The sequence below is a fragment of the Xiphophorus hellerii genome, chromosome 10 (genome assembly GCF_003331165.1).
Source record: "Xiphophorus hellerii strain 12219 chromosome 10, Xiphophorus_hellerii-4.1, whole genome shotgun sequence".
Taxonomy (NCBI): domain Eukaryota; kingdom Metazoa; phylum Chordata; class Actinopteri; order Cyprinodontiformes; family Poeciliidae; genus Xiphophorus; species Xiphophorus hellerii.
The window spans coordinates 18,771,321-18,786,797 of record NC_045681.1 but is presented as its reverse complement, the minus strand read 5'-3'; the positions used below and the strand labels follow the sequence as shown (position 1 = coordinate 18,786,797).

At 40.8% G+C, this 15,477-nt stretch overlaps 1 protein-coding gene across 3 annotated transcripts in view; it reads right to left on the bottom strand.

Annotated features, from left to right (window-relative positions):
* Positions 1 to 10: 10 nt before the first annotated feature.
* The window catches only part of myocd (myocardin), a 140,675-nt gene continuing 125,208 nt past the window's right edge, over positions 11 to 15,477 (bottom strand). For 2 of the 3 annotated variants that reach the window (XM_032573481.1, XM_032573482.1), the window contains 10 exons: positions 12,471 to 12,655; positions 11,745 to 11,849; positions 11,347 to 11,666; positions 11,028 to 11,184; positions 9,976 to 10,524; positions 9,386 to 9,883; positions 8,521 to 8,667; positions 8,033 to 8,161; positions 6,573 to 6,630; positions 11 to 6,394 (listed from right to left, as the gene is read on the bottom strand). In XM_032573481.1, coding sequence (XP_032429372.1) covers positions 5,784 to 6,394; positions 6,573 to 6,630; positions 8,033 to 8,161; positions 8,521 to 8,667; positions 9,386 to 9,883; positions 9,976 to 10,524; positions 11,028 to 11,184; positions 11,347 to 11,666; positions 11,745 to 11,849; positions 12,471 to 12,655 — 2,759 coding nt within the window. In that variant the 3' untranslated portion in view covers positions 11 to 5,783. The remainder of the gene's footprint in view (positions 6,395 to 6,572; positions 6,631 to 8,032; positions 8,162 to 8,520; positions 8,668 to 9,385; positions 9,884 to 9,975; positions 10,525 to 11,027; positions 11,185 to 11,346; positions 11,667 to 11,744; positions 11,850 to 12,470; positions 12,656 to 15,477) is intronic. The other variant, XM_032573480.1, reaches the window with a different exon arrangement.

Sequence of the window (15,477 nt, the reverse complement as noted above, 5' to 3'; positions counted from 1 at the left end):
CTGAAAATACTTAGCTGTGATCATTTTTATTGCTCTTTCAGCTGTATACAGAAATAAATCCACAATACCCTTTTTTTTTTTTTTTTTTTTACAACAGACAAAAGGCAAGTTGGTGGCCAAGCAACATGGAAGCTTCTGTCAGATGTGGTTTTTTTGCTTTCTGGCCTTGACTAAGGAGAATTATTGCAAATAAGGCCAGATGGGTGAACAGGACTGGGAAACATATTTAAGACAGAAAGTGAGAACACCTTTGAATGTGATGGAATCAAACCGTGTAAACCATTAAACATGTCCATAGGTAAAGCGTAAAACGGTCAAAAATGCTAAAGTCAAACCTGATTTTACAGAGTAGATAGATGACCCACTATTGGGGCAACACTTGTCATACACATGTTTTCACTTGCATTTTTGTTTCGTATTTGTGGCAGCGACAGTTCAATATCCGACGCGGCTAATGCTATATTCTAATTACTCAACTCTTAGTTTGAATCTCAGGACTAACAGTTTTCAAAAATCAGACAATAAAGACACATGTTCACAAATAGATGTCTGACTGAATTATTGACATTGAAAGCCATCAGAAAGGCAAACAAACGAACTTTCTTACTCAGGACAGCCATATTGGATATGTTTTGGAATTTCGGGGTTAATACAGATGGGGTTTTTTTCCCCCCACCTTGGAACCTGAAAATTCATCTTTCAGGATGCACCTTGAGCCGTCACTCTGATTACATTTGTTGTTAGACTTTCACGCAGCTCTGTAGTGGAAAAGAAAAGCAGCTTCAACGCCATTTCTTCATCCGTTCACCAAAAATGCATGGAGAACGTGATTCTCGGGTCAGTTGTAACCAGAACTACGCCAAAGTGGCAATGACCGTAGATACGGGATGTTACGGATAACAAAAATAAATCCTGTCAGTTTCTCGCCCAAATTCAAACATCTTGAATAATACACTTTTACCAAAGCTGTGGCTTCATATTGAGTCATACTTGTTTGAAAACAAAAAAATGTAAATCAAGAATGGGATAGATTTCCTAGCAAAGATAGTTTTAGCAAATAAAACAGAGGTTAATGATGAATTGGATTTAATTTGGAATGTCGAATGGAAAGTCTGATGAGTGCAAAAAGTGGATTAAATTTAGCCCGATCAAAGTCAACATATTTGGGTATAATTTCCTGTCTCTTCTCAAACAAAAAGAGAAGAGACACCCGTGCTAGCTGCTTTAGGAATGCTATTTCCTAGCTGCTTTAGGAATTAGCATTGCTAAAGCAGCTAGCACAAGTTTACCTACAAGTCCCAGATCTTTATATTTTCAAATATATAATATAAATGAGAGCTTAGCAGATGTCTAAATAAAGTTTCAAACCTATAATTTATATCTATATTTAGCCTTATATTGGCATTTTAATAATGTCAGGCCAAATTAATCCACTTTTTGTTAAAGCTAAAAGCTAAGAAGTCATAGATAAAATGTGATAGCAGTTTAAGTACAAGAGCATTTATGGCTTGACTTTCCAGCCAGCAGTCCTGTCTGGAATTTGATTCACTCGGAATTACTAAAATTTTTCTATTGCAAATGTTCTACATGTCTTTTCTGTCATCCAAACAACCAAACTTGCCCAATCTTTCCCTTTTGGCTCTAAACCAATGCTTTCCACACATTGATATATAACCACAATGTGTCAAATAAAATGATTAGAATAATTTATAGAAATTATGACTAGAAATTTGTCAAGCTGCATTTTAATTTGAGTTAGTGCTTTTGTTTTGGCCACCTTTCATGATTAACCTTGGTTATGGCTTCTAGGGGTTTTCATCAGGTGTACAGTGTTGAAACCAGATATATGCACATTGTATAAAAAGAAAAATAATTCTCTGACATTCAATACAACTGAACCTTTAAGGTTAGTTAGGATTACAATTATTTATATTAGCTAAATGCAATAATAATGACTTTTGGAATTTTATTTTATCACTTTCATCAAATTCAGAGGTTTATGCGTAACAAGGTTATTATTTTGTTTACTTTAAATAAGTCCAAATGGTAATGTCAAGGCTTTAGGAGCTTCAGATATATTCAGATTCAAGTACAATTGAATGCAGTTTAAGCCAATCCCTCAAACACATTACTTCCTTGTGTGACATCATGAAAAAAAAAAAAAAAACCCTAAAGAAATCAGCCAACCTAGAAAAGAGTTATGGACCTTTACAAGAAAGGTTCTTTTTTGGGTAACATGAGCCTGACTTTTAACAAAAGTAAAAACAATAAAATAAAATAAATACATTGTGAAAATGCTGTCTGAATCTGGTGAGATATTATTCACATTGAAAGGTTTTGAAAGGCCACTCAGAGTCATTGTTCCAAAAAGGACATTAAAGAAAAACCGTACAATTTGTAAAAGCCTTAACGTTTGGAGACATGCCACGGGCTCAGGAGAAACTAAAATCAAAAAGTTGGCCATAATGATCTTTGTTATATTTGCAGGAAGAAAAGGGAATCAAACATAAAGTATAAGGTGGACATCTGGTATTTGCAGGGGTTTAGGACCACAGCTGCCTATGAATAGCTAGACCCCAGGAATATCTGAGACTCCTTATAAAAAATAATTGCATATTTTAATAGTTCACACACAAAATATACCATAGTATTCATTACTAGGCACAGAAGTTAATATTTACTCTTCATTATTTCAGCTCTTGTGAGTACAACCAATCAGCACAGAGGAAAAATAAACGCTGTTTGCTGGATTAGTTGCTTTGCTAACAATAGCCTTCAGGACTAAGCACTATCAAGATGTTTACAACCCAAATTATAATTTTTTTCTCCATTAAATTTTATTAACTGACTGCCAAAAAATTAATAAAATTGATTTAAGTGAGACTTTTTGTTTTGTTTGTTTGTTTTTGTTTTACAACGTCTGACTTGTCTGCACGGCTTCCTATACATGTCGGTGTGCATTATCGGTGTTCCGTCCAATCAGATTTCAGTTTCTTTGTGTTTCTTTTGTATTGTGCAGCCTAATCTGCCCAGAGCCAGTAAACGAACGGAACGGTTCTTTTAACCAATCAGCTTTCAGGTTCGCTGATTCACAACGGCTGCTCGTAGTGGCGTCAGAGGTTTTCCCCCCTCTGATTGGACGGTCAGAGTGAACCTATAGGAAGTTTAGCTAGCAAAGCATATCGCCAGGAAACTGTGCTGCTCTTGTTAATGTGTGTGAAATTATAATTTTTATTTTTGGTATTCAATGTCTTAAGAAGATATAGATACTCTCATGATTAAAAAAAAGAAATAAATTTTCAAGGCAGACTTTTTCTGAACAACTTGACATCGTGAAGACCCGGAAGTCTCAGGCGTGAGCGGTACCACTTAGCCGCTGGAGCATTGCAGAAATGGCTGGGATTTGCCCCCCAAAAATACAACAAGGCCATAGAGAAGGACTAGTTGATGGAACTGAAACGTGACTGAGGTTTGTCTTCGCAAAGAGAAGAGGATGGATTTTGTCTGTGAAGAAATAATCTGCAACTGAGTGAGTATTTTGTGCTTTATTTTTATTCTTTTTTGGGACAGTTGGATATAGTGTAGAGACTTGGAGGCGTCCAAACAGTTTTTTGTTTGTTTGTTATAACAATAGTATTCACTCACAAAAGGTGAAAAACTCATAATTGTTAGGCTAATTGATAAACAAATGGCCACTTATATCTATATATACCAAAGGTATATATGGTCTTAGCTGTCTTCTCTCTATATTTAATTGGATATGGCTCATGTATTTAGTTTTTATGTGGTAACTCAGGATGCATTTCAATCCGAAAACTCAATACTAACTTTATGTAAGGACTGAACAAACCTTTATAATACCTGACCCTGTTATATTGCGTTGTGTGTTTACTATAGTGTTGGTGGCTTGTATACTTGTAAGGCCATAGTGGTGGATTAAATCAGGAAAGTACCTATGGAGGCCCAGGTACCAACTGGGCCTGCCACTGGTGTAAGTGGCATTGCTTCTAGGTATTTCGGCTTCCCTAGCTGAGAAGGTGCGAGTGAGCAAGTTCTGTCAGGAGGAGTGGGCCGTGGTTTCAGCAAACTAATGTGAGAAACTTGTGTCAGGATGCCCAAAAAGATTCATTCAAGTTTAAAGGCAGTTTAAAGCCAATTCTATCAAATCCCCCTCACCCCCCCAAAATTATGTAATCTTCTGACAAAAAAGTAGCATAAATGTCAGACAATAGAAATAAAAACAATTGTCTTTTTATACAATGTATGCAAAAATTTGCTTTCTGCTGCAAGAACTTTGGAATATTATGGTATTGACAATGTTGCATAGCCTAGAAATTGTTTTGTGGATGATGCTGCACATTTGGAACACATACAGGTGTCTTCATGTATTTTCTTTCAATACATTCAGAAGATACTATAGAAATTCAAACTCTTACTTTTTAGAGTGTTCAGAACATTACTGGTCAGAGTTGTGTTGAGCGGACCAATTTGTCTGCTGGCTGTAGGGGGAGTTTTTAGAAGTATTCACAGTTAAGATTTGAATATATTACATTTCTTTTCTATTCACAAGTGCTTACAATGGACGGTTCACACAATTGATAACTGTCATTTGAGATAACGCGGCTTTTTAGGTCGACTCCTTCGCTTTTCCCCACATTTTGAAACTGCTTAGCCTAAAAGAGTCAGTGGTCCAAAAAAATATATATGTAATTTTTGGTTACATCAAGAAAGTATCAAAGGAATGTCAGCATAAATACAACATCAAGTATAAATACAAAATCACAAAATAAATAAATGTGATTGACTTTGAAATAGAGATGTTGCAATTTAAGAGGACAAAAATTACATATAAAATTTTCTTTTTTTTTTTTTAAATTGGCTTTTTGTAGCTTTTAAAATGCCTGTTAGCTTTTGTAGAGTCATCAATATAAAACTGGGAAATTTTATTCATAAAGCATGTCTTGCAAGTAAGGCACAGTTTGTCTCTTGGTTTAAACGGATAAGACCAAAGATTCCTCAGACATCACTTTCCCCTTTATGTCTTCCTGTACATAAATATGTCAGAAACTGTAGATATGTATAAAGAACAACAACCATTCCTATATTCAAAGCTCAAGCAAACTGTGACAAATGTGTGTTAAAGCAAGAGGTGCTCTGTTAGTTTATATATATATATATATCTCATATTTACATCAAACGTTGAAATGGTTGTGTTATACACTTCATTTTTGGGTTGTACTCTCTCCCACACTTTTGACAACAGGATGAAGATGTGAGATTTTCCAAAACTGTTGTGATATTTACAATTTGGCCGCTTCTATGAAATCCAGATATTCTTGTTAGTCTTTTGGGGGGATTTTTCTTTCTTTTTTTCCAGTAACACAAATATTCACTCTGTAGGTATGCAGTGATTGGCAAAAATTCTGTCTTCAAGTCTAGGTGGTGTAACACTGATGGTGCGTACAGAAAGTACTACATGTGTCCACTGTCAGTCCTCAACTCAGTGACAGTTGTGCGCATCAATGTTCAAAATGGACACAAATTGTATCAAAAAGCACCTGGGTTTTTTTTGTGGTTACAATGACATTGGTGGAAAAGAAGTTCAGTAAAGTTAAGATTCAAGATAAAATTTCACAACATCTCTTTAGGCTGTCAAACTTTAGACGACTATACAAAATAATATTCCACTGTACGACAGCAAAGAGGAACTTCTCACACTTAGACTAAAGAAATATAGGGCAGAATTCAATAGTTCTTTGGTATTAATGTTGGCATCGTTGCTTTCACCAATGCTCCAGTTGAAGGTCCATGGCAGAGTTCAAGTTAATGTCCGTCACATCCAGGAACTCTGTGTTAAAGATACTGGGCGCACTGGGCTGAGTAGCGCCGCCGAAAGCAGTCGCGGAACTGGGAGGCGTCAGGTCCAGCCACTCCATCGTTTCCCACGGCGTCTCGCTAAAGGCCATGCTGACCATCCCCTGGACCTCAGGGACGGCGAACACCTTACTGCTACCGGGCGACAGAGGCGTGTCTAGCCGATCTCTGTTGGTCTGGAGTTTGTCCTGCTGGGAATGGTGGGGGCGGCAGTGGTGGCTGCCATACTCTTCGGCGTCTCTGTTCCCTTCGTCTTCCTGGTGTCCGTCCTCGGCGGCCATTTTAAGGAGCCCCATCTCCCCTCCCCGTCCCATAGGGTTACCCAGCAGAGTCTGCAGGTGGCTCTCGGTGGCGTGATTGGTGGCATGGTCGTAGGGCATCTGGTTGGGGGACAGGTGCTCGTAGTGCCAGTGGAACCTTGGGATGAGAAGGCCGGGACACCCTGGGGACACAGTAATGTGAGGCACAACTTGTGTTACAGAGGACCTCTCCCTCTCTTCTCTTGCGTTAGCTGGCATCTCTTAAGGAGAAAGGAAAGGATGGATTGTCTTAGCATTTCGAGGAAGTGGATGCCAACATTTCCCATAAAACTCAGATTTCTTTTCTTTTTCTGGTGTTTTACATCTGATTTACAAAGTGTTTGTATTCCCAGGAATAATTTTGGGGCTTTCTAAAAGCTAAACAGATATTCTGCTTACCTCCGCTTTCTATGAGCACGTCCAACAGTTCATCCATCTGCTGACTCCTGGTCAGTTGCTGAAAGTGCGATAGAGAGGAATTCTTATCAATCAGCTGTTTAAATTACTCAACTTTGACGTGATTACATTCAATAATTTCCCATTATAAGCTCCAGAAGTCCTTTAAACCTTCAGAGGGGAAGTATGAAAATTAAGGAAGCATGATATGTCAGCATCAACATCAATATCAACCGATTTTTAGTAATTTTCCAACTTATTGATATTGGTTTAAGTAAAACTGGGCCGATATTATCAACCAACTTATATGTCCTTCTGGTTGATATTTGTGTGTGTATCAGTCCAAATTTTCATATGTGTATCCCTAATGAAAATGGTTGTAAATTGGACCTCAGTACAAGTCAAAATAAATTCTAGAAGTAGGTTCTGATGGTTTCCACTGGAAATACTGGCATTAAACAATGTCTCTTTGTGAAGCCTGCTACTGGTAACCAAAGATCTAGTGCTGGAGTCTTCAAATCCAGTGCTCAAGGACTGGTATGTTCTCTGCTTCAACACAGCTGCGTCAAATAATCACGTCATTAGCAGGTCTTTGGGGAACTTGCCTGGATACAAAGCAGGCAGATCTTCTATTTGATTCAGGTGCGTTTGACAAGGGACATCTGTAAAAGTTACATGACACCGGCCGTTGGCGACTGGGTGTGAAGATCCCTGGTTTACTAGTGCTGTTGTGCTGGTGCTTTTCTCCATGGGCAAGAGGCTGGGTACACCCTGGACAGGTCGCCAGTATTTAGTGAATCTAGTGCAAGTAAAATAAATATCCCAAATGTTGTAGGAATATATGTCCATATATTTCAGTGCCCTTTATAGTGGACCCCTGCCTACTTGCAGATCTGTATCTGATGTCTATGTAACAAAACTCCAAATCATTTGTGGATTTTTACGGAGAGCTCATCTAAAATATTTTAAATAAAATGCAGCTTGGGAAGCTGAATTACCTAGGTGTGATGTTACTTCACATGCTATTGGCTGGAGTTTTCAAAGCAGCCAATCCAGAAGCTCCATTTATTTTCTTTGGCACTCATTGAATGGTACCCCAAGAGTGTAAATAAGTAAGACTTTATTTTTATTTATTTATTTTTATCTGGATTTTATATTATTTAGTATTTTTGATAAGACAGCTAAAGAGAATATACACAAAAACATGCATGTTTCCTGGCAACTTTGCAAACCCAATCTTTAGTAAAAATCTGTATAAGACTTGTCAGAAGGGTTTGAATGTTCATGCAGTGATAGAAGCAATGATTGGGACAAACAGGTGAGACAAAAGTGATGGATTGTCTGAGACACAAAAACAAGAAAAGAGAGAAGAAAACTGGAATTGGAACCGCATAAGTTTAAATGAATTCCCTGGCCAGCAAACTCCACTAACTTTTTTTTTTTTAGCATAGAATCGAGTTTACCTGCTTCACTGCATCCTCATAGCATGGGGGCTGTCTTAAGTCAGATGCATCTGAATCTGAGCTACTGAAGGCAGGGGGGGAGACCTGGCACTTTTGGCCAACATGCCGGGAAGATGGCAATGCTGACATCTATATGAGAAATAAGTGAAAAGTGTCATTAGCATGTGGTAGGGGAGCTCACGAAGTTAGAGATGCAGAAGAAAAACCAGAAATTAGGACTCCATGTCTGAGTAACCTCATCACAGTTGTTATGTAAAGATTAATTGGCGTTTCAAATGGGTTTACTCGTGTAAAAGAGTGTGATAACATGTAACAGATATGAGAAGAGGGACAATGAGCCTCATACCAAAGAGACAATTCAGAGACAGATCAGAAATGAACAAAGAGAAGGAGGAAACGGGATGGATGGATGGGAGGTGATTCAGTTAGATAACGCAACCTGACTAATGTTACAACAAGACAAACATTCAGATGTTTTACACGTTTACCTTTGGTTGCATATTCTGACTCTCGGCCTTGATGGGGCCGCTGTGGTTAAGACCACAGTCAGGTGAGCTGGGAAACGCAGCCTGAAGGCTTCTTTGGTCCGAAGGATAAGAGCAGTTTAACGGCTGGCTACCAGTCCTCTGCTGCACCTGCAGCCGGCAGGATGCAACGTCAATCAATTAGATCAATCAAAGATTTAGAGTACATAGAAGAAAGGCTCATAAATGGAAAGAACCACTCTGTAAAATTGTTTGTTGAAGTTTAAAAAGTATATCACTTTCCAGATTTTGTCATGTTTCAACAAATTTCCAAGAATGTTGGAGTATTTCATATGATAGATTAACACAAAGATGTACTTCACTGAAGTGAAAGGAAGCTTATACATGGTTTCTAAAATGTTTTACAGATAAAGATCTCTTTGGCTCTCTTTAGCTCCCCCGTAACGTCCGTTGTGGAGCCACCTTTCAACCATTCCACGGTTGTTTCTGAAGTTCGTGGTAAATGTTTGTACCAGCTTTTTCAAACCAAGAGGCTGAAATTGTTGTTGCATGTTCGTTGCAACCTTGCTTAAGTTCATTCAGACTGGATGAAAAAGGTATGTGAACAGCAGCACTTAAGTTTTGCAAATGATTTTTCTCATGGCGATCACTGACTGAGCCATTCTGATTCATGAATGTGCTTTGAGTACTACTGTAGCTTTATGTTTAGAGTGCTTTTTCTGCTGGCAGGAGAACATCAACCTGAACACAACTCTTTTGTAGTTTCTAACATGTTTCTAAGGGCATAAACCTCTGAAGTTAGTTGATCTACTGCGTGTCCTAAAAACAAACAAAAAAACGGAGCCTTTCTAATTTTATGACTTTGTACCTGCATATTGTGACCTCTGCCTTGTGTGTGGGGGTGTCCACAGCTGTCTCTCGCCAGCAGAGGAGACAGCAGGTAGGGGCTGTTAGGCGACGGAGGCTGGGAGCTGCTGGTGGGTTTTCCGACAGGAGAATCTTGCGGAGAACACTGGGGACTCAGAAAGGCTGACATGGTGGAGGGGTTGGCAGAGGAAGGGTCTGTGTCCATGCATTGTGGCCCACTAGGACCACCGCCCAGATTTGGTATGGGATTGTTGCAGCACCCCATATTGTCCATGCAGCTGCCAGGAGGGCTCTTGAGCTGCTTGGAGGAAGACAGGGGACAACTAGACGACAAGGACATAGGCTCTTGCTTGATTGTCACCCCCAGAAAATGCTGGCTCATCATAGGTGTGGCCTGCTGTTGGTGAAGCATTGAGGGGTGAGACAGTGGAGGGATGGCGTCCTCAGTTGCTCCATAGCAGCGTTTTCTCTTGTGAAGTTGCATTTTCAGTTCTTCAACCTAACAAGTATGATCAGAGGTGGATTGGTCAAAGAGTGACCAACTAATGTTGGTATTGGTGAAGTACAACATCTCATTAGGGAGTTCCTCACCTGTCTTTGCTCCTGGTGCAGTTTCCACGTCAGCTCCTCGATGACCCTCTGCTTCTCTACCAGCATCTTATCTTTTTCGGCTTCCAGACTTCCATCATTCCTTTCGTCCTCTCCTGCTCTCTGGTTCCCTCCACACGCCCTGGCACCTCCTCCTCCTGCACCCAGGCCATCCTCTATGGCAGTTTGGGTTGGGGATGGCTGCAGGTTGAACTGGTTTGGAGAGGACATTGGCACATCGCTGAAGCTGTCCGGGAGGGAGCCGCTGAGAGACAGATCAGAGGAGGCCGGAGAGATGGGCGGCGTGGAAGAGGTACTTGGGAAGGGAAAATATCCTCCCTGCGACAGATTGCTGGAGGAAGATGGGGACTGGTAGGAAGACAGGGAACCAGTGGGTGTGACCGGAAAAGTTAAAGTTGTGATGTCGGAGGACCCTGACGGTGAAGAGTCGGCGTTGGAGTCCTTAAAGGGCCGGAGTCGTTCGATAAGGGCCTGTTTGGTCCCTGAAACAGGCATGCCGCGAATGCGCAAGTGTTGCCTGAGCTCGGAAACCTTACAGGACAAAACATAGAAACAACATACATACAGAATAACTGTTAAAATTAAGGCATGTAACTTTTTTATTAAAAAACTGTTTGTTTTTATTTTTTTACATATAAAGCTATTACTATGTCCTGACCGTAAAATAACAAAGCTCAGGCTAGTTAGAATGATCAGCGATGACGGTGGATAAACAGTTTTTCTATTACAGTAAGTTGTTTCTCCACCATTAGCACATTTAACAGCACATACACGAGCATGACTGACAATGCTAAGACACTCCTGCTGACTCTGATTGGTTGTTTTTGACCAGCAGCGGTGCATTTTTGCATATGGCAATAGTAGCACTGGAAGGAGGTGGAGGAGCTCCATCTTTCCAAAGATTCTGTCTCACACCGTACTGTCATGACATGGTGACAATTTTAACAAATATGTAAAAAACATATTTTTGTAAAAGTTACATACTGCAGCTTTAAGCTGTAACACTTTGACTTTTAATTGCTAATAAGACTTACTTTAAGGTCATCCAGATTAGCAGGTAGTGGACCAACTTTGACAGGTGAAACGTTGTTTTGATTGGGAAATGTGTTCTTGACAGGAGAAGAGGAGTTGCTGTTCGAGTTGCTGGCAGGACCACTAGAGGCGCAAGATGGTACCTGCTCACTGTTGCCCCTGGAAACGGAACATTGAAATAGATTAATCTCTGGGAAAAACGTAAGGTTACCTTATGAACAACAAAATAGCCAGTCTTCTGCAGCTAGTCTTTATTGGACATCATCTCCAATCTAACGTCTTTCAAAGGCAGAGGTCAGTTTTGGAAGTGGAGTGACTTACCTCTGGGTGCTGGCTGGCAGCTGAGGCTGGTAGCTGAAGGTGGGCTGTCTCTGCTGGGCATGGGCCTGCATGGAGTGTATGTGTTGCTGTTGTGGCTGCTGTATCTGTGAATGTGTGTGAGTATGTTTCTGCTGGCTGAGGATCTGAAGCTGCAGGAACAGCTGCTGCTGCTGCAGGAGTCGGGCGTAGGCTGAGTCCATGGGCGGAGGAGACTTCTCCACCTTTTGGTCTGGAGGAATGTACTGGTGGTACTTGAGCTTCTTTACTTTTGGCTTCACATCTTTGGGCTTCTTATGTCGGTTCTTGTCCGACGTCTTGGACTGTTCAAAAAAGGGAAGCTAAGCTGGTCGGTTGGTACGTCAAAAAGAAGATGACAACAAGATTCAAAGATTCCTAACCTTGACTATTGCAGGAACCGGTATTGGTGGAGCTACCTGGTTGGTGTTAGGGGAAGACAGGCCTTCTTCCTGGCTTTGGTCTGGTGGGCCTCTGGTTGCACTACCCTGTGAAAATACCAAACCCATCTATATGTATTGATATTGCAATGACAAATGTGATTTGACATATTGTGCAGCTGTACTCTTTGGATTAATAAAATATCTCCATGAACCATTTTTTGTAGAAAATACATAAAGCTCGACATTGGACTAAGATAAACTTAAAAATCATTCATTTATATTTCATCAAAGACGTTTATACGCTTGGAATAATCAGTCGGGCTTTTATTGAGTATTTAGGAAACAGGAATTAAGTGAGAAAAAAAGCCACTAATATATATTTTGGGGAAAAGGTCACTAGTAAGCACCTGTTTTTATACATCTTCGCTTCTATGCAAGCACTGCTAAAGTATTGAGAACTGATTGTGCATGCCATATTTTTCAACATGAATCAGCCATGAGTGTAACTCCTTGTTTGCAAGTTTCACATAAAGTATCCTAATCAGCTGCATTTCTTATTTCCTGCTACAATTATTGGCATCAACAAATCGAAATCCAGTTTAACAGTTAGGGTAGTGGACTTCACTCTGCCACCACAGGAGGGCAGTAGAGGCACGAAAGTGAGAAGGTACCGGCAAGAGACTGACGGAGGGACGGAAAAAAGACCCGCGAAACGTTGGGGTGTACCTGTCGTGGGCTGGTGAGGGCAGGTGAGGAGGAGGAGGAGGCCGTACTGCCGACGGCGTCAGATGAAGGGCAGGCTGAGCCCTGTGACTCGTCACTGTGGTTCTGCTCCGGAGACAGACTCTCGCTGCTGCTGTCCTCCTCAAAGGCATACGAGTCCTCCTGCTTGGGGAACTTGCCATGGTTCACTGTGGGAGGAACAAAAAGAGAGTGATCAGTTAGCACATGAAGATTACATCTGCATCCATGACACAACGTTCTTGGTTAGGGTTAAACAATGTTGGTACCACCTCACCAGGGAGAGAAGAAATTGTGTGACTCTGGGATCAGATTTAATTGTAAACAACCACATTATCAGAGGTGAGAGGGACAACAGGAATACTCCACAGATCTGAGCTATAAAATTTGTCCAACCCTGAACATTTGTTTTCTCTGTCAAGTGAGCCGGAAACTAGAGCAACTCTATTGGCAACGGCTCCAATAATGAGAGGAGAGCCAGTTAATTTCAGTTTAACTATGAAGAGGTGAAGAGGTAAAGGCCCTCCAGGGGCTGAGGGGAGTGTAATTGTCACAAAGTAATTATGGCAGAATGTTTATTTGTACTTTATGCTGCTCTACAGCACAATAGAAACTGAAATGACAGTCGTACAAAGGTGACTATTGAGACTTTGCTTCCATTATACTTAAATGATACAATTATTCTTACATTAGCTGTAAATCTGGCATCTGGAGAAAAGTCAACAAAGGTTGTCTTGTTTTACGTATTGTTTTGAAGCTTTTTAAACATTTATGAACCATAACAGTTAAAATTCTGGCTTAAAATAGATATGTTAAATGTAATAGAGCAGTTTTTAGCAATGTTCTGTGTGCACATTTTATGTTCTCCCTGTACAAATGTCTTTTAGGTTAAGGAAAAGTGTAGAAAATTTCTTTCAAGTAACTGACTGGAAGTGTACAACAATGGCAGCTGGGGGCACGTTGCCACATTAAGGGCCCAGCATAGTCAGACTGAGGCCCAACTGTATATATATATAAACAAACACACCCAAGAAATTCTGACCAATCACCAATAAGTTTCATATGGAGATGGGGGTGAAAAGGTTGCCAGGGGGAGAGAGCGGACTGATGGACCAAATATGAATTGCTTTAACTTCCTGGTTGCTGGTTAGTCTTAACAAGCCGCTCTTTGGTACCCTTAAAGTTACAACCTTCAAAACAGTTTTTGGGTTGAAACTCTAACCTAGCATGTTGTGTCAAATCCGTACCCCAACCCTGTTGTCTTAAAAAAAAACCCTAGCAAAGTAAGAGTGTAACAGTTACCTTAAGATGTTAATGTTTTGGGTGTAAAATAAGAATTGTGGCACAGCCAATATTTTCCTCCAGCATGTAATCGAGAGTATATTTTAGGGAAAACAAGATGGATCTACGGTCTTCCAGCACAGGGGCCCAGTATTCTAATCATTCTACATTACAACCAGCATATCTGGCTGTTTTAAGTCTGTCACTGACACCTACTACCACACTCAGACTCGAGGTGTTACGTTGCCCGGATGTGGGATCAACACAACCTACTTCGGTTCTGCCATGAAGCTGATTGGCCCATCAGATAAGGAGCAGAGCTTTGATTGGAGCTGGCAGCAGCTATCGGACAGAGCTGAAGGCACAAAGCCAGAAGGAGAGAAATGGTACAGGTTGTCCTGTATGTGTATGTGGGGGTGTGTGTGTGAGTGCCTGTGTAAAGGGGTACAAGATTATCTTTTTGTATCCAAACATGTGACAGGCTGGAACAGACCCTGGTTTCAGTCACAGTACAAGGCCCATTCTATGCAACTCAATGACCTTGTAGTAGACACACACCCATACACACAAAGCTGAATACACTGCTCAGTACACCGCATTGTACTTAGGGCTATTTCCTCCCACCTGTTCACGTTTAACTCTCAGCACTCAGACACACTGTTGTCCCTGTCTCTGTGACTGTTTAAATGTAATTTTCATGTCACCGGGAGATTGAGTTGGCAGAATTGCAGGAAACCGGCACGCTGCTGACACTTCCGCTTTTTAAGTGACCGGCTTAGAGCTCGCGCCGTTTCTAAAACTGTTGGACAGAGGTCAAACCAATCTGTGGGAGTGTTGGGTATAAAGACAGAGAGCTTTCAGGTGAAAGGTTCATGCTGCAGGCGCAACAGCCCGTCTCTGTCATGTGCCTTTTGTAGGTGCATTTCTGGAACCAGAGAAAGCTGAAGTTTGGCCGAGGCCGTGCGTAAACACACACGCAGGTACGTCCGCACAAGTACACACTCAAGCTTGAGGACACTTCTTCAGAAAAAGACAGGAAGCAAATACAGCTGCTCCCTGTCTTAGTAAAGGCAGCTCTCCTCCTCCTCCACTGTCCTCCAGCTGCCTGCAACACTTTGGCTCCTTTACGCAACATGCTGTGGTGTTAGGAGACCAGAGCCAAGCAATGTGATGACTAAGGCTCAAGGTTCTGGACAAAACTCAGTGGTGATGCCATTAAAATTTACAGATGGTGTCTTTTCCCTATGATTGCCTATTTTAATAGTTCAAACACAAATATACCTTAATGTGAATTGATAAACAAGTGGAAGCCATCTTAGCACAAATACAGAAACTAATATCTACAAGTGAATCTGCAAATACTGCAGATTTAATCTGAACCGGAAATAATCCCTGTTTTGAACAGTTTTCTCTTTCCTAAAAATAGGGAAGAAAACAGAAATGGGTGAAATCAATAAACGATGCACTACTAGGCGAATCTTTTGAATATTTTACCCAAGAGCTACAACAGATTATGTCACTCATCTAATACAGTATCAAAGGAAAATAAAAGATCTTGTTCTTCTATGCTTTATAGTTAATGTAGTGTGCTTCTAAAACCTGCATCTATCTTGTAGTCTGTACACCGACAGCAGTACGCCATTGATCCGACGAAGGTCTTTCACCAAAGGAATATGAACTCGAAAGCTGCCCGACACCCAACTGTGGAGTC